This window comes from Podarcis filfolensis (assembly GCF_964270895.1).
Source record: "Podarcis filfolensis genome assembly, chromosome: 11".
Taxonomy (NCBI): Eukaryota; Metazoa; Chordata; class Lepidosauria; order Squamata; family Lacertidae; genus Podarcis; species Podarcis filfolensis.
In genome coordinates this window covers 50,883,202-50,907,424 of record NC_139613.1, presented here as the reverse complement: position 1 = coordinate 50,907,424, position 24,223 = coordinate 50,883,202, and the positions used below count along the sequence as shown (strand labels likewise).

The window sequence follows — 24,223 nt, the reverse complement described above, 5'->3', positions numbered from 1 at the left end:
CTTGAGTTAAGACTGCATGACTTGAGGGAGCACAAATATTTCAATAAGAGGATGGTATGATGGCAGATGGCAGTAAATTTAACACTGTGTGCACACTGAAGGGCATCACCCAAATTACTCATGCTAAGCAGGGTGAGGTCTCAGAATTAGCTCAGAAGTACAGAAGGGAAACATCTGTTTGTGGGCTGTCAATGAAATCTCTGCATAGCAGAGAAATAGGCAAACATACCTTTCAGGGTCTTTGAAGAACTAGAGAGGGAATGCATTTCAGAAATACATTTATCTAGCAATTAAATGATATAGCCTCAATGTCAAAACTGTTTTAATAACTGGAGACAATTGTTTCCAGACATAATGAGCATTTCATTAATTTAGGGGTTGCTCACACAATAGTTTAAAGTAAATGTGAACAGCAGGTTTGTGCAAAACCTCCATGCTTTTTTTTTTTTTAATGACCAGGAATCAATAGCTCCAGTATGCATGCATATGACAGATCACTGCCCCCGCCCCACAACCCTGCTCTTGCACAATTCCTGGGGATGTGAAAGTGTGTACACATTGGTAAAGAAATACCCGAATGCATGACTGTTGTTTTTTTTTAATGGTAATGGAGGGTAGATATGTAATTGAAGGGAGGGGACATGCATATGCCACAAAGATACATCCCAGCAAGAACCACCCACTAGTGTATATGGGAATTATTGGCTTACAATTCAGATGCAGAACATTTAAAACACACATCTGTGGACATACTTGCACCTGTGTGCACATGGAAAAAACAGATCTGAGCTACTCATTGTGTAGATAATACCCCAATAGGGATGCAGCCTCAGTCTCTTCATCCCAAACAGTTCATTTCCAGCACTGTAGATTTATCCTGCTTGTGGCACTCTTAACTTTTCAAAATACTAATTATTACACAATATCCAAGGGAGAAAGAAAGCAGCTCAGCCTGCTGGATGGGAATTCTGCCTATTGGGAAATTTGGAAAAGGCAGGTCCTTAGTTCTTGCACAACCTAATCTACCTTTTCCCTCACTCACGCCTTTGCAAAGAAGGAGTGGCTGGGAATGCCCTGGCATTGTGGGAAATCGCTGCAGCTGGGGTAGCAAACCTACTAAAACTTAATTTCCAAGAGTAGCTGAAGTGTGGAGCAATGTTCTTTGCTGTTGTGGCTGAGGTTAGCTAGAAAGCACATATATATGCAAGGACAATTGCCAAATTAACAATACAGTGCCCCCCCCATTACTTCCTTGAAAATCTGAAAGGTTGTGCTATCCTCAATTATCTATCATGCAGGCAAAGGAAGCTGCCACATAGATAGCAAAATGGATGAGGCCACTCATGAAGATATAATGTTTTGGCAGGCATATTTTAACTAGAAACAATCTAATATACTCATCCAAAGGGGTGTGTGTGTGTTCTCCTAATTTCCAGATCAGGGATGTACGACTCTAACTCCCATCATCCGTGACTGGCTGGGACTGTTGGCAAGTGCTGAGTCCAACAACATGAGGAGTGTGAGGTGGTCTCACAGTGTGATAGGTAAACCCAGTATTGTCAGGAGCAACTGCATATGTAAAGGTAAAGGGACCCCTGACTATTAGGTCCAGTCGCGGACAACTCTGAGGTTGCGGTGCTCATCTCGCTTTATTGGCTGAGGGAGCCGGCGTACAGCTTCTGGATCATGTGGCCAGCATGACTAAGCTGCTTCTGGCAAACCAGAGCAGCGCACGGAAACGCCGTTTACCTTCCCGCCGGAGCGGTACCTATTTATCTACTTGCACTTTGACGTGCTTTCGAACTGCTAGGTTGGCAGGAGCAGGGACCGAGCAACGGGAGCTCACCCCGTCGCGGGGATTCGAACCGCCGACCTTCTGATCGGCAAGCCCTAGGCTCAGTAGTTTAGAGCACAGGATCACCCACGACCCAGTATTGTCGGGAGCAACTGCATATGTATATACTTCCAACTCATATGCCTACTTCCTCCATTCAGATACGGGCATCCAAGCAGGTAAGACCCAAGGATGTTCACATGTTACAGGCATGGAAATCCACAGTAATGTCACTGGGTCACATGTAAGAGTGCTGCTTTTGGCCCACCAAAGGGCTTAGGCACACTCAGTCTAACTGACAGACATCCCTCTTGAAAAAAGAACACTTTCCCCCCCCTAAAACTCTCCTGGTATGCTCCAGGGCATATACTAGTGACTATTGCCAGAAGGAGAATGTTCTACAGGCTGCATATGAACAAAATGAATTCAAGGAACTGCAGAAAGAGGGGGAGGGGAGTCAAGTTTAAATGTTAAAAGGATTGTAAAATTAGATGTTTTGTTATATTGCTTTTACTATTCACCATTCCCTTGGCCAGGCAAAGTGTTGATTTTACCTACTTGCTCCCGCCATCCTGCAGTGCCATCATTTTTATAAAAGACTTCCAACATTTACTAGAAGACACAGTACCAGACAAATACAGTGCATCGCTGTCATGTTGTGATCTGCCCAGCCTTGGGGAGGCCCGTATATTTTTCTGGAGTGATCCATGAAAATGGCAGGGCAATCCACCCTGTTTCCTTACAGAATTATTTTGTGTAGCAGGAAGTAGGGGAAAAGGCTTTGGGGGATCGCCTGTTATTTTAACGAAGGAAAATAAAATTGTAAAATTAGTGAAATGTATGGATTTGAAAAGAATAAATATTTTTTAAATATGTACAGTGGTACCTTGGGTTAAGTATTTAATTCGTTCCGGAGGTCCGTTCTTAACCTGAAACTGTTCTTAACCTGAAGCACCACTTTAGCTAATGGGGCCTCCTGCTGCTGCTGTGCCGCCGCTGCACAATTTCTGTTCTCATCCTGAAGCAAAGTTCTTAACCCGAGGTACTATTTCTGGCTTAGCGGAGTCTGTAACCTGAAGCCTATGTAACCTAAAGCGTATGTAACTTGAGGTATCACTGTATCTACTTTTAGTTAAGTATTTTTATTTATTCATTTGGTTTAGGGGGGTGCAGCTGCACGCCCCACCCCACTCCATGACTTCAACGTTAAGAAGCACAAGATTTCAAGAGAAATCATAGAATCACAGAGTTAGGAAGGGGACCCCAGGGGTCATCTAGCCCAACCCCCGCTGCTAGGCAGGAGCCAATCGCTACGGCGCGCGCAGAAAAAGCAGAACCTGCGCTTTTACTTGGCATGGAAATAAACGCGAGGGCAGGGAAGGGGAGATTCCTGCCGAGCGCAGAGGCGCCGGGGAAGCGGCAACCGGGTCGGGCCCCATCTTTCCCAGCGTCTCCGTCCCACTCGGGGTACCGAAAGCCCCAAACACCGCGCCCTCCCCCCGTTAAACCGCTCTTAAGCAAATGAAGGCAGCTGGCCTTGGCGCCGACGAGGAAGTGCCGCTCTGCCGAAACCCAGCCGCTGAGGAAACTCGAAAATGAGGAAGCGGGCGCTCCAGTCACCCTGAACGGACCCGGGGCTCCTTCGGCGGGGCTCGGCAGGCGTGGCCCGCGAGAGACCGCCGAGCCGAGGCCGGCCTTCTTCGCCGCGGACACTCGGGCTGCTGCTTCGCGGAAAGGGCGCGACAAGCGAGGAAGAAGGTTCGACGGCTTGCGGGTCGAGCCTCGCCCAGGCAGGTGGCCGGCGGCCGGTCTCCAAGCCCGCGGTCTCTCCTATCCTCTCACCCCTAGCCCCCGGCTTCGGAAGGCCGCGTCTCCTGAGGAGAGACAGAGACGTCACGTCAGTTTTCCCGCCCATTCCCCTCAGGTAAGAGACGCTTCTTCTCCCTCAGTTGAAGGAGGGACGGGGGGAAGGGTATGGGAACGAAGGGAGCCGCGGCTTGGGGCCTGAGGGCAGGGCCGGGTTTACATATAGGCTAAACTAGCTATAGCTTAGGCCAAGGGCCACCAATAAAATTTAAAGGGAAAAAAAAACCCTGGGTGTACATTTCCAAAATATAAGATGAGAAACAAATAAAATAAAGCCTACATACAGCAACAGTGTTTTGTGTTGCGTAGGCTCCTGTGATGTAAGTAATGGTTTGCTCATTTCTAGATATAGTGGTACCTCAGGTTAAGTACTTAATTCGTTCTAGAGGTCCGTTCTTAACCTGAAACTGTTCTTAACCAGAAGCACCACTTTAGCTAATGGGGCCTCCCGCTGCCGCCGCGCCGCTGGAGCACGATTTCTGTTCTCATCCTGAAGCAAAGTTCTTAACCCGAAGCACTATTTCTGGGTTAGCGGAGTCTGTAACCTGAAGCGTATGTAACCCGAGGTACCACAGTATAGGGTGCCTACATTCTGCATGTGCAAATAGCTTTAGATACCTATGAGGTCCATAAATTACCATATATTCAACACCAAAAAGTGACAGTTTGTTTTTGAGAAAGGACAGCTGGACATATTAAGTGCCCCATTACCTTCAGTAGTTTGGGCCTCATCAAACCTAAATCCGGCCCTGCCTGAGGGGGTCGCTTGGCTGAAGAAATTCATGTGGGAAAGAGCTGGGGGGGTAAGGGGGGTAAGAGTGAAGTGGTACACCCCCCCCCCGCCATAAGTAAAAGTAATAATAATAATAATAATAATAATAATAATTTATTTATTTATACCCTGCCCATCTGGCTGGATTTCCCCAGGTACTCTGGGCTGCTCCCAACAGAATATTAAAAACACAAAAAAAATCAACATTAAAAACTTCCCTAAACAGGGCTGCCTTCAGATGTCTTCTAAAAGTCAGGTAGTTGCTTATTTCCTTGACATCTGGTGGAAGGGCGTTCCACAGGGCGGGCGCCACCACTGAGAAGGCCCTCTGCCTGGTTCCCTGTAACCTCACTCCTCGCAGGGAGGGAGCTGCCAGAAAACCCTCGGAGCTGGACCTTAGTTTCCAGGCTGAACGATGGGGGTAGAGACGCTCCTTCAGGTATACTGGGCCGAGGCCATTTAGGGCTTGAAAGGTCAGCACCAACACTTTGAATTGTGCTCGGAAATGTACTGGTAAAAAGGTAAAGGACCCCTGGACGCAAGAGCCCATACCCAGCAGGCATTAATCGGGCCAGAAAGAAAGCCACAAGGGGCAGTGCATGAATGGCAGGGTGATTTGGCACCCCAGCATTACATCGGACCAGGGTGAAAAAAGGTAAAGGACCCCTGAACAGTAAAATACAGTAAGAGGCGACTATGGGGTTACAGGGGTCATCTCGCTTCAGCGGCATTTGTCCACAGATAGCTTTCCAGGTCATGTGGACAGCATGACTAAACCACGGGACACCGTGACAGAAACCAGAGCGCACAGAAACACATTTTACCTTCCCGCTGCAGCAGTACCTGTTTATCTACTTGCACTGGCATGCTAGGTTGGCAGGAGCTGGGACAGAGCAACCAGCTCACCCCATTGCGGGGATTTGAACCGCCAACCTTCCGATCGGTAGCCCCTATCTGGACAGGGATAGCCTAACTACTGTTGACCATGCTCTGGTAACCTCAAGGTCAGATTACTGCAAAGGGCTGCCTCTGAAGACAGTTCAGAAACTGCGGAATTCAGCTGCCAGGTTGCTCACTGGAGCAAGACGGTTTGAGCATATTACACCGATCCTGGTCTGACTGCGCTGGATACCATTTAGTTTCTGGGCCTGATTCAAAGTGCTGGTTTTGACCTATAAGGCCTTAAACTGCTCAGGACCGCAATACCTCAAGAACCGCCTCTTTCCTTATGAACCTACCCAGACTCTGAGATCATCTTCTGATGCCCTTCTTCATGTGCTTCTTCGAGAGGTCCGGAAGGGTGGCAACATGAAAAAGGGCCTTCTCTGCAGTGGCTCCCCGTCTGTTGAATGCTCTTCCCAGGGAAGTTCGTCTGGTGTGTTCATTATACACCTTTAGGTGCCAGGCAAAAACGTCTGAAGAAGTGTGCATGTACATGAAAGCTTATACCCAGAACAAACTTAGTTGGTCTATAAGGTGCTACTGGATAATTCTTTAATTATTTTGACTGCGTCAGACCAACACGGCTACCTACCCAAACCTTTTTAACCAGGCCTTTGGTTGATCCGATTTACATCCTATGCCCTTTTAAAATGTTCTTTGGGGGGAGTGTTATTGGGTTGTTATTTTGATTATATGTATTGTAGTTTTATATTTTTATTTTGTTCTGTGAACTGCCCTGAGACCTCCGGGTATAGGGTGGTATGTAAATTCAATAAGTAAATAAATAAAAGCAATAAGGACACATGCTACAAAAAAACAAAGCAAAAAAAACCCCTCTTGCAGCCATTCCTTTTTCTCCGCGCAAGTCTGTGGTCATTCCTTTTTTGGTTGTTCCTCCTTGTAGTTCCCTATAGCAAAATCTGAGCAAAAAAACAACAAAACTAAATGCTTGGAAGGATTTCACAATTTCTTCACTTGGTTTCGGTCTCAACAATATTGCAGTTTATTCATTTTGAAAGAAGCATGAATATTTTTATTTTAATAACAGTATGGTAAAGTTTGGGGGGAAAGGGAAGGGGAGCTGGACATGGGGGGGGGGACCCAAGCCTGTCTTTTGTAACACTCTTGTGCAGACTTTAATTTGGTTAAGACTGTTGAATGCAAAACAGAATTCAGGTTTCGCTACTGGGGCAAAGGAACATCATGTTTGTTTCTACATTGTAGAAGTTTGCTTGAAGTGAAACATCAAATGCATCATTTTTAGAAGGTGCATTTGGGTTAGCCACACTCCATTATGAAACTTTCAACTTCTGCTACATGCAGTCAGTGTGATAAATGGGGAAATATTTTCAGGGCTGACTCCCCCCACTCCTTTGTGCTTCTTGTGTGAAGAAATAAACAATCTAATTCAGCCATGCCCTTATTTCTGTATGTTTTTATTTATTGGACATATTGGTCACTTTTTAAAAACAATATGTAAACTCAAAGTGACCTACAATTATTTAGTCTAATGCAACTAAAATATAGCATCATGGAACTGCCTTGGTCCAATTGGTTCAAATCAGTGCTGTAAAATTGTTAACTGGGAGCTGGCAATTTCAACATATCACAACAGTGTTTTAACAGCTAAACAGGCTCCCAGTCTTTCTGGACCAAATTCATTGTCTTGGTTTTAACATTTAAAGCGCTTAACAGGCTGGGACCAGGATATCTGAAAGATCATCTACTCGCATATATACTTATCCAGACCTTAAGATCCTCTTCAGAGGACCCATGAAGTGAAACAGGTGGTACCAGGGAGAATGTGCTCCTTCAGAAGGGTCACAGTACAGTGGTACCTTGGGTTAAGAACTTAATTCGTTCTGGAAGTCCGTTCTTAACCTGAAACTGTTCTTAACCTGAGGTACCACTTTAGCTAATGGGGCCTCCCGCTGCCACCGCACCACCACCACACAATTTCTGTGCTCATCCTGAAGCAAATTTCTTAACCCAAAGTACTATTTCTGGGTTAGCACAGTCTGTAACCTGAAGCGTCTGTAACCCGAGGTACTACTGTATTTTCTTCAAGGCCATTTGGGCACCAGGTTTAGTCTTCCAGTCCTTTTGTTTTACAAACTACCGGTTTGTTTAGTGTTCTGAACTACTGGTTTTGTTTTTCTCTTTGCTAGCAGCTTTTATTCTGGAACTTGGGATGTTTTAAGATACTGTGTTTTTAATAGTATCATGTAAGCCACCCATAGAATACCATATTTTTCCATGTATAAGATGCCCCCATGTATAAGACGACCCCTATTTTTTTAGCCCAAAATTAAATAGAAGTGAAAATCTGGATGATTGGTGGTGGCAAGTTGTTGATCTTTTGGGGGGCAATTGCCCTCAAAGTTTCCACCATGAGGTGCATGCAGTGCACCGTGGTGCAGAAGCAAAGGCAGCGACTGGGGCTCCACACGCTCCCCCTAGGTGGCAGCTGCTGTTGTGGGGAAGCAGGCTCCCAAGCAGGATGCCAAGGAAGAGCCGGAGGAAAGCAGCGGCCGCTCTGCATTGGGGCCATGCCGTTGAGCAAACTGAGCTGAGGAAGGTGATGAGCGGGCTGGGAGCAGGGTGGGAGTTTGAGAGGGGAAGAGGGGAAAAAGGAAAGAAGGGCAAGGAAAGGTAGCTGAGGCAGCTCTCGGCGGCAGCAGCTGCTCTCGATCCGGTGGCCAAGCCAGCGGGGGCTTCAGGAGGCGAGCGAGTCGCCAGCATGCAGCCCGGGGTGGGGGGGGGAGAGAGAAAGGTGGGGTGGTCTCAGGTGGGACCGCCTCAGCCTGCCCAAGCCAAAATCCCAGACATATGCTTAAATATTTTAAAAATTCCCCCAGATGTCCTGTTCCGTGTACAAGATGACCCCCCATTTTTTAATAGCAAAAAAACCTCGTCTTATACACGGAAAAATACGGTGATATTACTGGGCTGCTTTTTATAAATACAATAATAAAATATATAAGTAAACCTTAGGACTTGATGCTTGCAATGTGCTCTATACAGGGTTACCCTTGCACCCAGTACAGAAGCTACAACTGGTGCAAAATGCAGCAGCTAGCCTGCTGGTGGACACAGACCATGGCCAGTACACAGCTGCAGTGCTTAAAAGCTTGCACTAGCTGCTCATGCATTACTGGTAGCCAGATTCAAAGTTCTCGTATTAATTTACAAGGCCCTCCACAATATGGGTCCAGTAGATCTTAAGGACTGCCTGATCTTTTATATTCTGGCCCAATTACCAAGATCTATGCAGGAATCTCTGTTGGTGGTTCCCAATGATTCAGAGGCACAGCTCATAACTACTAGATGTGCATTCAGTGTGCTGTGTCCAAGCCTGTGGCACTTCCTCCCAGCTGAAATTAGACAGGCACACTCCTTCCTAGCTTCAGGTGCATGATGAAGTCTGTCTTCTTCCAGCAGACCAGGTTTTATGATAAAGTTTTAATGTTTTATTATCCTGTATTTGTCCTGCGTTTGTTTTCTGTAGATTGTTTTTATGTACACTGCCATGAAATGCGAACAATTAAGTGATATATAAATGTCTTCAACAAACGAATAAAAGATAGAATGTAGCTAGACGGCCCAGATGGGATTGTAAATCCCAGTTTTCACCAAGAGAGACATCTAGCAATTAAGTCTTGCCTGAACAGTACAGTGCATATGTGCATTATCCTGTTTATGATTTCCAATCCGAAAAGATAGAAATCAGTGTGCAGAAATCTTGTTTCTGCTTGTAGATCTTTCTTGTTGAATGATGGTGAATATGTTTAAACAGTATAATTTTATTCCTTGTCAAAATAAAAACTGAACTCAAGAATTAGAACACTTCTGATGGGAGGAGCAAATATTCTGCATTTAACAACGGAGGTTATTTGCCCCTCCCAAGTCAGTCTTAGCTTGGCCAGAACCTGGACAAGTTACTAACCAGGAAACCCGAGTGAACTCTTCTGAGCTTTCCAGAGGGAGTTTGAGATACAAGCATAATAAACAGGTAATAACATCATTGGAGATTAGATAGATAGATAGATAGTCACTTCAGCAGGGGGTGCCTAGTTCTGTTCTAAGGGGCTTTCTTGTATTTATTGTAATCTGCTTTTCAAAACCGAAAGGGCCAGTTACAGGATTCACTTCTCCATCTGTAAAAGTTGCAATATAAGGAGTGGCCGTAATGCACGTAACAGATTACAACAACGGCAGGAACAGCAGAAAGAAAGAAGGAGGGGAACCTTTAATACTGATTGTTAAAGAAAAAAGACTGGCAAAAAATTAGTAAGTTTTCACTTGTGTTTTTTACAAAACAGAATGACTTTTGTTCCATTGTGATAGAAGTATTGTAAAATTTATCCAACGCCACTTTAGGAAAAAATAATAATGAGACAGCTATTTAGTTTAAGCTGGCATGAATCCCAGAGATAAAGGGAACAATGTTGAAAGGAAGGGATAGAATTAACATTGTACTAGGAAGATACTTATTATAAAATTGCACAATTTAAAACAGTAAGTACATAAACATTTTAAACACTGCATTTACAAACCTTAATAAAGGTATTTAGCATAGTTTCTAGTAGGATTGCTAACTATATACAGTGGTATCTCGGGTTATGTTACCTTTGGGTAAAGTAATTTCGAGTTACGAACGCAGCAACCCTGGAAGTGTATACTTCCGGGTTTTGCTGCACATGCATGCGCAGAAGCACTCTATCATGCCACACGCATGCAGAATTGGCACCTCCGGATATGGACTTTTCGGGGTAAGTACGGACCCCCGGGACGAATTAAGTTCGCATCTGGAGGGTCCACTGTATTATAGGGCTCTACAGAAAATACTCCCCTAAACAAAATTTCCTAGAGGTCTAGACACAAGCATGAGTGAAATATAGCACAGCAAGTTTCAGGTATGTTACATTATAGATCCACAGATGAACAAATCTGATAGTTACGTGGCTGGTACTCAACCAGAGATGTCTCATTTAATAATTGATTTGGGTTAGGGAGATACAGCACCTTTCTACATAATATTCCACATGGTTGTCTACTAGCATTGACAAGAAAGGTACAGTTTGAAAGCAGAAAGACAGGGGAACAGAACAGCTGGCACAAATCCATCAAAAACTATTAGCAGGTAAACCCTATTGAAATATATGGAGCTTAAGTAAAGTTCACCTCCACTGCTGTCAATATGACTTCATTCAATTCCATTGCTATAAATATGGGTTACCTTTGGTTTGTAGAACCTACAGCTTTCCATCTAGGAGAAAACACTTTCCTCCATGGATCTGAGGGCCTGACCACACACCTGACATAAGAGATCTGTGACCAGATCTCTTGATATTGTGGGTTTTAAACTTTAAAACAGGAGATTCTGAATTTAACTGAAGGCATGTTTAACCCATCCTCACTGGTAGTATTAGCCCTTCCCCCAGGGAAAATTACAGATACACAAATATCTGAATGATCAACAGTAACCATGGAAGATGGAGCTAGGAAACCCCACTCAGGCCTCTACAGTGAGCAATAGCCCTGAAATGTCCAATCTAGACTTTTTGTTTGAAATTGATTCAACCGGCAATGACATTCAGTACACACTGGTGTCCAATGAACATTATAAAAATGGTGTCTGTTGGAAATGTATTAAGATGCAAGGAAGCTTGATGAAGTTGTTCTGCTACTGCTGTCTTGGTGGCCCAGTTTTGGTGCAAAATTAAACATAGTGTTATAGGTTGCGGGGTCAGTCTGGATGATACCCATGGGACCCTTCCAATCATATGATCCTGTGTATGTAAGGTTTAGAAACTATTTGAAGAAGGCACTGAACTGGGCAGACAAGGTTGTACTGCTGTAGTTGGAAGCCACATTACCTTCTAAAGTAGAAAAACAATCTCCAGAGTGGTGTTTGTGTGACTTGGAGCTTCCCTGAGCACCTAATGGGGAAGCAAGATATGTTGGAGTGTTAATTCTTTGATCCCCTCCATCCTATGCTCAAGTTGTGTATGTGTGCAAATAAAACCATATAGCCTAAAGACACCACAGGCTCAGTTGACCTTCATTCTAAGGAAACGAAACAATGAGTAAACATTGGAAACTCTGGAGTCTCTTGCTGCTCAGAGATTGGGGTTGCACAGAATAGTATTAACAGTTCTGCTCAACTTTTGCCAGATTATCCTATAATTGCCCCACATCCTATTGCATTCCTAGTGTGTGGACCCTGTCAAAACACTGTAAAGAATAAGTTCAGTGAACTGTGCTAGCAACTGAAGAGATTATATGGAAGCAGAGGAAATCCGAGAATTAAAGCCACTTCACTGAGTGGAGGACATTTTATTTATTTACAATTCCCTGGGCAGCTTACAGTAAAAAAGTAAAAAAGAATTTAAATACAACAGATCTTGAAGTGAGTGCCAGTGATAGGAACCCCTTTCAGATAGTAGTCAAGGATGTGGAAGTGGGATCGCGTATGCTTGACTATACATTCATTGCACAGGATTAAAAAGAGCACCTGTGCATGCAAAACGTGCCTGTTTCCCGACTGCACGGAAAGAGCCTGCTGCATTTACAGTCGTACACATGGGGCTGTTTCAAACCTTATACTGAACACGTGAAGGCTGAGCACACACAGTCTTACTTTGAGCCTCATGCATTCATCCAAGTTCTGAACAAGGCCAAAGTTTGGGTGTGCAATGCTCAGAGTAGTACTTAGGGGTTGGTAAGGTTGGTCTTTGCCAAGGGTGCAGGCCAGGAGGAAGGCACAAAAATTGTGCCTCTCTTGGAACTTCAGCTAAGGAATCTGGATGCTGGTGTGGGCTGTCTCAGCAGCTGCAGGGTCCCCTTACCTGTCCCTGTGAGGGCTTCTCCCCGCCCTCTGATCCCCCTGCTTGCCCCAAAAGCAGCCTTTCAGCTGATGTTGTAACTGAGAAACATCAGAGGCTCTTAATTTACAGTAGCCAAGTTGCTTTTTCCTGGTTTCTTTCCCGGCTTGACCAGTTTCCAGCACGTGCACCACTGCAAGTTTACCCCAGAGAGCAAGGACCATTGAGTTAAGCAGGGCTTACTTCTGAGTAAAGGATGCACTGGGGTGCAACCTCCAAGTTATTGCCTTTCTGCTGGCTTCTTGACCGAAGTAATGAAAAGGCAAGTGAGGTATTGTCAGAAGTTCCTGCCTCTGACTTGCCAGATTTAGGCTGCAGTCCTGTGTACCTACTTTCCTAGGAGTAAGCCCCACTGAACTTGGTTGGATTTACTTTTGAGTAGAATGCTGTTAAATGCCCAGTTCAAAAGTCATTTGTGATGACTGAATTACATCATGGTTTTTTTTTCTGGAGATGGGTGGGCGGGCACTGATACATCTCCTTGTCAAGGGTGGAAGGGAGCCTAGGTACACCTCCGCTGATGTTGCATATCAGGGTGGATAAAAATCAATGATTTTTAAATATATATATATATATATATATATATATATATATATATGTATGTATGTATATATATATATATATCAGACTTTTTTTTCATTTAAATCGGATTTTTAAAATAAAATGCTTTTGGAGGAAAAATCTTTCTAAAGATAGTTTTTTATTTAAGTTATGTTATAGTCCAAAGGCTATTCATCAGGAAATAAGGATTTGTTTTAAGTTTTTCATGTGTGGTAAAACTTAGCCTAAGTTTGTTTAACCACAACAGTGTTTGCCTTTCCACCTGCCTTGTCCTGCTCTACAGTTTTCACAAGGAAGTTGCTGCAAGAAAAACTCCGAAGGGGCTTTCTAGACATTAAGGTCAAGATGTAAATGTTATGGCAGGTGCTAGGCACTAATGCCACCAACTTTGTGGCTACTTTGGGATGTGAAGGTATTGTATACTGTTAATTGGAACTGTTGGTAAGCTTTGTAGGGATATAGGCCTTACACTGAGTCATACCATCAGTCCATCTGGCTGATTATTGTCGGAGTAGACAGGCAGAAGCTCTTCAGGATTTCAGGCAGGGGGCAATCAGAATCCCACCTGGAGAGCTGGGGATTGAACCTGGGACATTCTATATGAAGTGTTCAGTTTTTGATATATTTCAAATTAGCAGTTAATTCTTAGTGTTTATGTTGTAGATCTAATTTTTATTATGAGTTATGGTGATTGCATTAGACTTGTGCGAAGCACTTTGAGCAAAAATGTGTATGGTCATGGGGACACATTTTCAGAGAAGCACAGGAAGCGTTTCTCAAAAACTGACAAAAAGAGTGTGATTCTTGTAAGACCAGAGTATAATTAGCATAGGCAGACTAAAGCCAATAAAAGCTTGAATATAACTTTTTGTTTGCATTCAGCATAGTCAGCTTCAAGTGTTGTATCAAGCTGTTGCTATTGTTACTGTTACTGTTATATTTATTAGTCTCTCCCCCTCAGAAAAATGAATCTCAGAGTGACTTACAAAAATGAGTGCACTGCAGTTTTAAGAATATAAAGCAGAACCGGGGTAGAGGAGGGCAAGAAATGAGTGATATGTAAAACAAATCCTAGGAGGAAAGAGTGAAGAAGTTGGGTACGTTTAGCCCAGAGAAGACTAAGCAGGTGAAGTATGAGCAAGAGAGAACGTTTTCAAATAGTTTTGGCTCTTGGTGACACAGAAGAAGACAAAGGGCATGACTAGATTGAATGGGCTTAAGTTACGAGAGGGTTAGAGTTGTGCCTGAATGTTAGGAGAGGCATCTTCACAGAAATAATAGCTCAGTAATGAAATCAATTAGCTGGAGGAATGATGGGCTCTCCCGTGCTGGAGGTCTTAAAGCTGAGACTAGACTTAGACATCTTTTGGGGATGTCTTAAGCTCTGGATTCTCTACGCTGAGCAGAGCATTGGAATAGGTGACCAGAAGGCCTTCTCCAACTCTTCTACAGCACAGCCTTCCCAAGTTTGATGTCCTCCAGTTGTTTTGGACCACAGGCCTCACTAGCCCTCACCACTGGTCATTCTGCTTGTAATTAATGGGAGGTAAAGTGAAGAAAGGGGAAGACAAAAACAGGTTTCAGTTCTGCCTGTTTTAAAGGCATATTTTCTCACAATCTGTACTTTGCTCTGATATGTACTGGATTGGCATAATTCCTGCCTATGAGCTGCAACTCAAACATTTGGTAAAAAGTTCAGTGGCTTCTAGATCTATCATTAACTTTCATGTAAATTTATCGACCTGTAATCTGGACAGGGTGAGAAGCGTCTTTGCATAGCTACCTCTAAGAGGATAATTTTCTGAGTGTTGCTAGTGAGTTACTTTCACTTGACACAGCAAGCGTATGTCCTTCCTTTGTAGTGACCTCTTCCAGCCCAACATCACTGAAGTAATGTTACTCATCTATGGTGCAACCTGAATTGGAATACAGTGTACAGTTCTGGCCACCTCACTCAGAAAGAACGTCGTAGAGCTGGGAAAGGTTCAGAAAAGGGCAGGCAACCAAAAAGATCACAGGGGCAGAGCAATTCCATTATGAGGACAGGTTACAACAATTGGGGCTTTTTGTTTAGAGAAACAGCAAGTAAGAGCAAACGTGATAGAGATGTGTAGAATTAAGCATAGTATGGAGAAATTGGATAGAGAAAAGTTTTTACCTTTTGAAAAATTACTTTAACTTCAAGACATTCAGTAAGGCTGAATGTTGGAATATTCAGAATAGGCAGTAGTACATAGTTAAACCATGGAATTCACTCCCACGAGGTAGTGATGGTCATCCACTTGGATGGATTTTTAAAAGATTAGACAAATTCAATGGATACGACCCAGTCCCTTTCTTCTACCTCCACTGCTGGAGATGGTATGTTTCTGAATTCCAGTTGCTGGGAATAGCAACTGGGGAAGAATACTGTTCTCAGCTCCTGCTGTTGGGCATTTTGCTGGCCAATGCGAGAACAGGATTGCATGCAAACCAGACATTTGAGCCACATAACTTCTCCCAAGACTCCCAGGATCTGGCGTTACTTCTTTTCAGAGCTACTATTACTAGCACTACAAGTTCCAGGATTCTTGTGGGGCAGCAGAGTCCTGGGTTTAAATGTGCTTTAAATGGAACTCCCCCCCCTCCAGGAAGTTCACCTGGTACCTTCATTATACACCTTTAGGTGCCAGGCAAAAAGGTTCTTTTTTAACTAGGCATTTGGTTGATTTGATTGAAATCCTATGCCCTTTTTAAATGTGTTTTTTTGGGGGGAGGGGCTTTATTGGGTTGTTGTTTTTATTTTGAGGTTTTATATTTTGATTTTGTTCTGTGAACTGCCCTGAGATTTATATACCAGGGGTATATAAATGCAGTAAATGATAAAATAATAATAATGGCGTGTATGCAGCCCAGGATGCTGGACTAGATGGGCTATTGGCCTGATCCAGCATGCTCTTCTTATGTTCTCATTTATTGCTTTGCTTCTTTATAAACATAAAAATAAAGCGAATGCTACCAAGCTGACTTTTCGGGTACATTACTGCTGTGGGTCACTGCAAATTACGGATGTGCAATTAGTGGTAGGTGACATGCATACGTATACTGAAGAAAGACTTCTGTTTCCTTGCTATTCCTCTTTCATTGTAGCTCTGCATCTGTCCCCTTAGCTTCTGTGCCCCCCAAAAGACTATAGGATGCCAGGCAAGAGGGTGATCCCTCTATTTCCTTTACTAGACCAAGCAAGCATAATGACTCTTCAGCCATGCATTCCTGTACAGAGGCTGGGGTGTAAGCAGCAATATAGCATAAACTGATGTGCATGGCGGGTGACAGAATCAAGTTCTGGGATGTGCTGCCCCTGCTTCAAGTTTTTCAGTGCACTGGCTCATGCGATTTGGGCCTTTCTTTATCTATAGTAGGGCTCTGGCATTTCCCCGTCTTAGCATCTCAGACTAACACGTTGCCAATCTTGTATTTTTTACAAGTTGTAAAACAATGGGCTATTTCTGAGATATTTAATTTTATTGTGCAAGTCCTTCATATATATTTCCCCATTGCTTCTCTTGTGGAGATGAAAGAACCTTAATTTGGAAGATAATTTGACTTTTCCTAATTAACAACACTTGTTGTTAAGTATCAACTTGAGTGTTATTCAGTTCATGTTTTGTGTGAAAGATTAGCTTGATTCCTATCTAAGCTGTCTTAGAAAACTGCATTCTCCCTCTTGTCTAAAAGTTAAAATCCATCTGGAAAAGTGCTATGTTGGCATACTAAATATTTTTCCCCTCATTTATGCTGAACATAAACATTCAGGGCATTGGATTGACAGTTATTTTTAGGGCATCTTATTGCTATTTAACTTTTTTTATTACACAGCTGAGCTTTTCATTTTTGCATATCATTACTGTAGTAGCTCTGACTCTAGTGCCTTTTTTATGTACATGTACCACTTCCTAGAGATACCAGCTTTACATTTGCACACACTTGCAGATGTATAACTATTCAGCTTTCTTCCCTTGCATCATGCTAAATCATGGGTTGGGGTTGGGGGGTTTTCTTCTTTTGTACAGTTCACTTAAGTGAGTGGCTGGTAAACTGAGATGTCACTTGAAAATGAGAGAAGCCTTGGTTTTTGAGCAACATGTAGAAAGCAGAGTCTCCACACACATAAACAGAGCCCAGGAACCCATAATACAGTGCTGTCAGCATCCAAACCTGCATCCATTTCCAACAAGGTAGCAGCACCCATAGAGCTTTTTGACACCCATCCTTGTTACCACCCCATGGTGTGACAACAGCAAGTCTGATAATGCCTCCCAGCAGATCTTTCTGTTGTCTGGACCTAAGTAATATAGAAAATGTGCCCCCCAATTCCATCATTTTACACAACTTGGGATTCAAAGAGATGCCGTTGAAATTCTCAGGGGCTCTAACATTCCTGGAGAAACATTTAACTTTTTCTATTGAATTAAAAAGAAGATTGTCATTTGGCCAGGGGTCCTGTATTTCATGGGCTTCCTGGGATGGTACCCTCTTTCCATAACCCAATACTGGGCATATGCGATGAGGCAAGGAAAGACAAATCTACCTTCCTTCTTTTTTTGCCTAATTAAGCCAGAGGAAAGCCAAAAGCTGAGCTGCCACTGCCAGCTCATGCCTGCACTGCAGAACGAAGCCTCAAATGCTGCTTGTTGGGAAAGAATGAAATCAGCTTCCTTTCCAGGAACCTTCTACAGGAAAAGAAATGGCTCCCATTTCTTTTTCTGCATAATACACATGGCAAGGAAACAGCATCATATCTCAGAGGTATTTCAGATTCCAGCTCACAGAACAGCAGCAAGGTAGCAGTGGCAACTCACCTGCCAGGTGAGAAGAAAGGAAAGAAAGAAAGAAATCATTTGCCTGCCATCTCATCTTTAAAGTCCTAAATGGCCTTGACACAGTATACCTGAAGGAGCGTCTCCACCCCTGTTGTTCAGCACGGACACTGAGGTCCAGCACCAAGGGCCTTCTGGTGGTTCCCTCACTGTGAGAAGGCTACAGGGAACCAGGCAGAGGGCCTTCTTGGTAGTGGTGCCCTCCCTGAGGAACGCCCTCCCTTCAGATATCAAGGAGATACAGAACTACACAACTTTTAGAAGACATCTGAAGGCAGTCTTGTATTGGGAATTTTTAAATGTTTGACGCTTTATTATCAGACCCTTTCTTGATCTGTCAGTCATTGAAACAGTTCTGATTTCGGAAACAGGGAGGGTCCGTTGTACCTTTCATTCTCAGTTTCGCTAGAGACTGGAAGCTAGGCACTTTTATATATATGTCTCATTCTCAGTTACTTCCCATATATTTAAGTTAGTGTTTCTATATCTTGGTTTTTGCTGAGGGAAAGGTGTTTCATTGATCAATAGTTCTGTGCTTGTCTCTCTTATCTTCCACTCATTTTCTTGCACACTGATTAAAAAGTGTCTTTTGGTTAAAGTAGGCAACTTTTGAATGTCCACTAGCCACAGAAGGAAACAGAAAGGCAGGTTAGATGCTTTCGGCTAGAGAGATACAAATACTTAAATGCTAAGGAGCTGAGCATTTGTGGCTTCCTGTGTAACATGAAAATAATTTTTAAAAGCATAATCAAAGTGCATTGCAGTCTAGAAAAAAAACTAGAGTAGTGGGTGGAGAATAACACAAGCAGCAAAGCTTATAAGATGTTTTTTTTGGTCTAACCATAGACCTGGGCTGCAGTGTGATAAGCAAACATGGACTTTCCTGTAATTCAGCAGCAGTTAGAAAGATTTAAAAGGCAGTTGCACTTGTGGTAGCAAACCTAGCATGTATGTTTGAGCTGTAAGTATATAGTGGTATAGGCAAAAAGTCTCAGTTTTGCTGAAATGGGAGTCGCAGTGGGTAAGCGTGTGAGCCAGAAAATCCCTGATTCAAATCTCCTCAACTATGAATATGGCCTTAGAAGAGCCACAAGCTCTCATCTCAGCCATACATCTGCAATATGATAATATGTTTAGTTCACTGGAATACTTCTTCATATGCCACCCATATAATCCAAGCATCACTTCCACCTGTGTTGAATTAGCCAAGTTAACTTGTGTGTTTTCAGGATTAAATCTCACCTACAACCAAGGGTATCTCAAGAGAAGAAAACAATAAAAGTAATCTGAAGGTTGTACAGTGGTACCTCGGGTTAAGAACTTAATTCGTTCTGGAGGTCTGTTCTTATCCTGAAACTGTTCTTAACCTGAAGTACCACTTTAGCTAATGAGGCCTCCCGCTGCCACCGCACCGCCGGAGCACGATTTCTGTTCTCATCCTGAAGCAAAGTTCTTAACACGAGGTACTATTTCTGGGTTAGCAGAGTTTAGAACCTGAAGCATCTGTAACCCGAGGTACCACTGTATTTCCCCCCATCGACTCCCACCTATTAATAGGGAAATGATTCTGGTGTAGTTGAGTTCATGGCAGTAGGGGCAAACAGATTTGTAACAGAATAGTCAGAACCATGGCTTTTCATCAGCATGGACACAATTCACAGAATGAAGGGTAAAAGATTCACAAAAATATAGATTCCCTGTAGTTCAGCATTGCATCCTTTTGGCTACATATGAGGCTCTCATTGTGTTATGTGCATCCCAAATGTGGCCCTCAAGGTGATATACTTTAATATGAGGTCACATTTCTTCGGACAATTTCTTCTTTCCTTACAGGTACAAAATAATCACTATAAAGAACTAAGAAGTGAAAGGAAAAAATGGCAAGTGCTAATCCTGTTAGTCACCTCGCCTTTTTCTTTGGCAACATCACACGTGAAGAAGCTGAAGACTACCTGATGCAAGGCGGGCTGAGCAATGGACTGTATCTCCTGCGACAGAGCCGCAACTATCTGGGTAGCTTTGCTTTGTCCATGGTTCACGGTGGTAAAGTTTATCATTACACCATTGAGAGGGAAATGAGTGGTTCTTACGCCATTACAGGAGGAAAGTCCCACAGGAGTCCTATAGAACTCATTAACTACCACTCGGATGAAGTTGATGGTCTTGTTTGCCTGCTCAAGAAACCGTGTCATCGACCACCAGGAGTGGAACCAAAAACAAGCCAGTTTGAGGACTTGAAGGAAAATCTAATTAGGGATTATGTGAAACGAACGTGGAACTTGCATGTAAGTTTAGTTCTCCTGTGTTTTTCTGTTTTGCATTTGACACCTGGTGAGTATGGAGATGTGTGAAGGAGAATAAGAAAAGAAGTGAAACCTCACACTTTTGCAATGGCACCCAAGCACTGTGAGCATAAATGACAAAATTCCCCAGCTAAAGAAAAATACCGCTCTTGCCAGCACTATTCAGGCGGGGTTGGGGTTGGGGTGGAGACTACTTTAAGTTTTCCAGTTTCAAAATCCATGTAGCGATCAAATTTACTGTCACAAAAGCACAGGGTAGATTTTAGGGTGCTGTGTTTTCTTGCATGGGTCAGTCTTTTATGAAATCTGTTGGATTATTTGACATTTTATTTTTGCCTTCTAAAATGTGCCTTTTGAAGTATTGTAGCCTATTCTACTACTAATTGTACAGTTTTTTAATAAACAGATATACCAGGGGTTAGCAAACTTTTTCAGCAGGGAGGGAGCCAGTCCACTGTCCCTCAGACCTTGCGGGGGGGAGACTATCTTTTGGAGAAAGAAAATGAATGAATTCCTATGCCCCACAGATGCAGATGCATAGAGGCATATGACCCAGAGATGCATTTTTTTTTAAAAGCGCACATTCTACTCATGTAAAACACGCTGATTCCTGGACCGTCCGCGGGCCAGATTTAGAAGGCGATTGGGCTGGATCCAGCCCCCGGGCCTTAGTTTGCCTACCCATGAGATATACAGAAAAAAAGTGCTTTGCTTAATATAGCTTAAAATGTTGTTGGGCTAAACATGGCTACTTGCCAAACACATACACACACACACACACAGGCAAAATACTCTGGATATGCCCAGCACTTAGCTCAACTTCTGGAACTGCTTATTTTGTATTCTTACAACTTTCCTCCGTTTTCCCCTACTGTGCAGGGCCATGCCCTTGAGCAAGCGATTATTAGTCAGAAACCACAGTTAGAGAAATTGATTGCTACAACAGCACATTTGAGAATGCCTTGGTTCCATGGGATAATAACTCGGGAGGAATCAGAACAACGTGTTCTTCTGGGCACAAGGACCAATGGGAAATTTTTGTAAGTAAACATGTTTTTCTTGCAATTTCTAGAGGCTTAATGCCGACAACCTGAACTGCAGTAGGAAGACTAAGTAGTAGAGTCATTATTTCTAACAATACCAAAGTTTGCCAAGTATGTTTATCTTTACTCATCTATATTTCCATCTGGCCTTGCCTTCCTGGAAGCAGCATTTATTGGCTTATTTGCCGAGACATCGTAACTTGTTTATGGAATATTGAATTGACTCCCCTTTTTTCTTGTTATGGATATGGGATAGTGTTTTTCAAAACAGCATTGTTAAGCTAACAGTGGATTATACTTTAACTGTTATTAACCAACTTTATAACTATTTTTCTATGAGAGGCAATGGTGATGTGGTGTTCTTCAGCATACTGGAAACATTAATTGTTCCAAGCACTTTCCACTGTTTTATTATCTCAAGTCCTAATCCCTGTCGGTTGTTGGGTATATTCAAACCCAATGGTCTTGGTGTAAGATTGTTGATTTGACTGTGTGCAAACCCAAATTTTATAAAGACAGAGATAACTTACCTAAGTCTACTCAAAAAGCAGAATTTACTGCTCTTGAAAATACTGTTTGGTCGCTACCACACTGTTGCTCATGACAGGCATTAAAGGTCCTGAATTTCTTTGCGGTGGAACAAATTAAGTGAATCCCTGTCCCATATTTCATTCACGTTTTATATTTTGGGGTTTCTCTCCTCTTTTATCTGACTATGTCCTGTAATAACAACATTTGTAATGCATGGTTGCCTTTATTTCTGTTAACAGCTACGTAACCTATTTATAGATAGGCCAAGAAGTGCACAGTGTTCTAGTAATTCAGGAACTGGAAAATCCGACTCACCCATGTAGCTTGGACTAGGCAAAATCACATTAGTTGTTCTGCCTCTCTCCCCACTACCACCCCAGGCTGTGGCATAAAAGAAGTATGATAAGCCAATAGATTTGCTCTTCCTACCACATTACATCTGTACTTCGCTTTGGAAGCCAGTTGTTTTTAAAATGAAGGACTGCTGTAGTAGACAAAAATGGAAATCCTGAATTTTAAGGGTGTGATGTTTTCTGTAAAAAAGTAAAATCAAGCCACACTTGGGGGGACCTTTGTGTAACTTGCAGGGAAGTGAGAACTTGTAGATGTTAGTGCCTGTTAATAATAATAATAATAATAAATTTATTATTTATACCCCGCCACTCTGGGCGGCTCCCAACCGAATATTAAAAACACGATAAAACATCAAACATTTAAAACTTCCCAAGGAATATTAAGGAGCTAGGAAGGTATTTGTTTTATGACAGAGTAATATTCTGAAGTAATTATTATTTTTTAATAATTGGGATTATTATGAGAATTAAGGAACCCAATTATCCTTACTAAATGGACTAGGTAACTGCACCAGTCAATTCACACGGCTGTTTTTCTGGATACTGCTCAGTCTGTCGAATCTCAGTTGCGAAAACAGCTGTACTTTGGCTACTAGATTGGGGTCTGGGGGTGGGTGGATAGTATGGCACTATTGTCTCCAGCAGCTATTAGACAAGTTGTGGGTGACAAAAGTAGTTCTGAAGACCGTAGAAAATATGATGAGAGCTTTACACAGCTAATAACAGTGGAGAAGAATTAGCCTCATATTTGTTTACGTAAGAATGACTCTCTGCAGTTTGAAAATTGTTCCTTTGTTTATTTATTTATTTTCTTTGCAGAATCAGGGAAAAGGAGAATCAGGGATCCTACGCTCTCTGTCTGCTCAATGAAGGAAAGGTGGTACATTATCGTATAGAGAAGGACAAGAGGGGGAAACTCTCAATCCCAGAGGGAAAGAAATTTGATACACTCTGCCAGGTTTGTCAAGTGTCACTCGCTGAGCTGTCTGTTATGTCTGCATATTGACAGCATAGACAGCAGGAGTTTTGCTTTGCCGTGGGTCTATAGATTAAATGTGTTATGCAAAATCACATATTTTCCTGTTTTCCATTGTGGGCAAAAGTATGGGAGGATAATGCTTACTTTGGTTAATATGAGCTGTTTAGATCTTCCTTAGAAAAAAATTAGGTAACTTAATGACTTAATGACTAATGGCTAATGAGAAAGTGGAGCTGCCTGGGGATAAAATTATTGGCTTCAGAAGTGGGGAAACAAAATGAAATATTTGAACCTGAGGACCAGAGAACCCACAGAGGGCAGCAGGACAGGTGGCTGGATTTTACATATTAACTAGAAATGATTAGCTAAATGTCTGGCCCTAAGCCACTGTAGCAGTTGTTATTTCTCCTTCCTTCTAGTCTATTCTTTCTTATTTGTTTTCTTCTCATGATAGCTAGTGGAACATTATTCCTACAAAGCAGATGGACTTCTAAGAATCATCACAGATCCAGTTCCAAATCCTAACTTGAAAAATGGTGAGTGACTGGGTTTATTTTTAAAATGTAGAATTTGAGTCCCCATGGTGGTGTACATGAAAATCATCCATAAAATTATAAGAGCGTAAAATACATAACTGAATCCAATCAATTTTCTAAAAACACTTGGTAAATCAAAAAATGGTTTCAGCAGGTTGATAGGATATTGGAATTGTGGGTACCTGTATGATTCCAGTAGGAACAGTGTCCCAAATTACTGGTGCCGCTACACAAAAAGTATTAGTAAATGCGGAAGCTGAAAAAATATAAGAACTGTGGGATTGTCAGGAGGACTTCTCCAGATGATTGCAGTGATTGATCCGTGTATACTCATTCATTTATTGGTATAATGATTGATCTGCGTATAAGGGACAAGGAGGTCAGGCCATTGGTCAGTCTAGCTCATTGTTGTCCACAGTGGCTCTCCAGAGTTTCAAACAGATTTGCAGCCATAGGTTGCCCAATCTTACATTACCCGTAGCAGTGCAAATGTGTAAAGCAGCAACACCCTATGTTAAGCAAGCGGGCCAGGGCTTTCTCGGAATCTCTTCTAAATTCCCTTTTAGTGCTGTGCCTTGCATCAGGGACACCCTTTCAAGTCTTGGGGCTTAATAACAGCAGAGCATAGCATGGATAGTTGCTGGCATCCATCGATCGCCATGAATAAAGTCAAACTGCTGTGTTTGTAGCACGGAAGGGACCTCCTGGTGGCACAAGCCTAGGCAGTGTGTCTGGAGGTCCTGGGCTTCCCAGATGA

The 24,223-nt window shown here is 42.8% G+C and overlaps 1 protein-coding gene across 6 annotated transcripts in view; it reads left to right on the top strand.

Moving 5' to 3' along the window:
* Positions 1-3,015: 3,015 nt before the first annotated feature.
* Positions 3,016-24,223, top strand: part of SYK (spleen associated tyrosine kinase) — a 36,747-nt gene continuing 15,539 nt past the window's right edge. For 4 of the 6 annotated variants that reach the window (XR_014539790.1, XR_014539791.1, XM_083576857.1 and 1 more), the window contains exons 1-5: positions 3,016-3,758; positions 19,555-20,006; positions 20,904-21,064; positions 22,771-22,909; positions 23,385-23,466. Coding sequence is in view for 4 of the 6 variants with exons in the window: in XM_083576857.1 (XP_083432983.1) it covers positions 19,599-20,006; positions 20,904-21,064; positions 22,771-22,909; positions 23,385-23,466 (790 nt within the window). In the remaining 2 variants the exon portion in view is untranslated. Of the gene's footprint in view, positions 3,759-9,323; positions 9,427-19,554; positions 20,007-20,903; positions 21,065-22,770; positions 22,910-23,384; positions 23,467-24,223 lie in introns of those variants that run through there. The other 2 variants (XM_083576858.1, XM_083576856.1) reach the window with 2 other exon arrangements.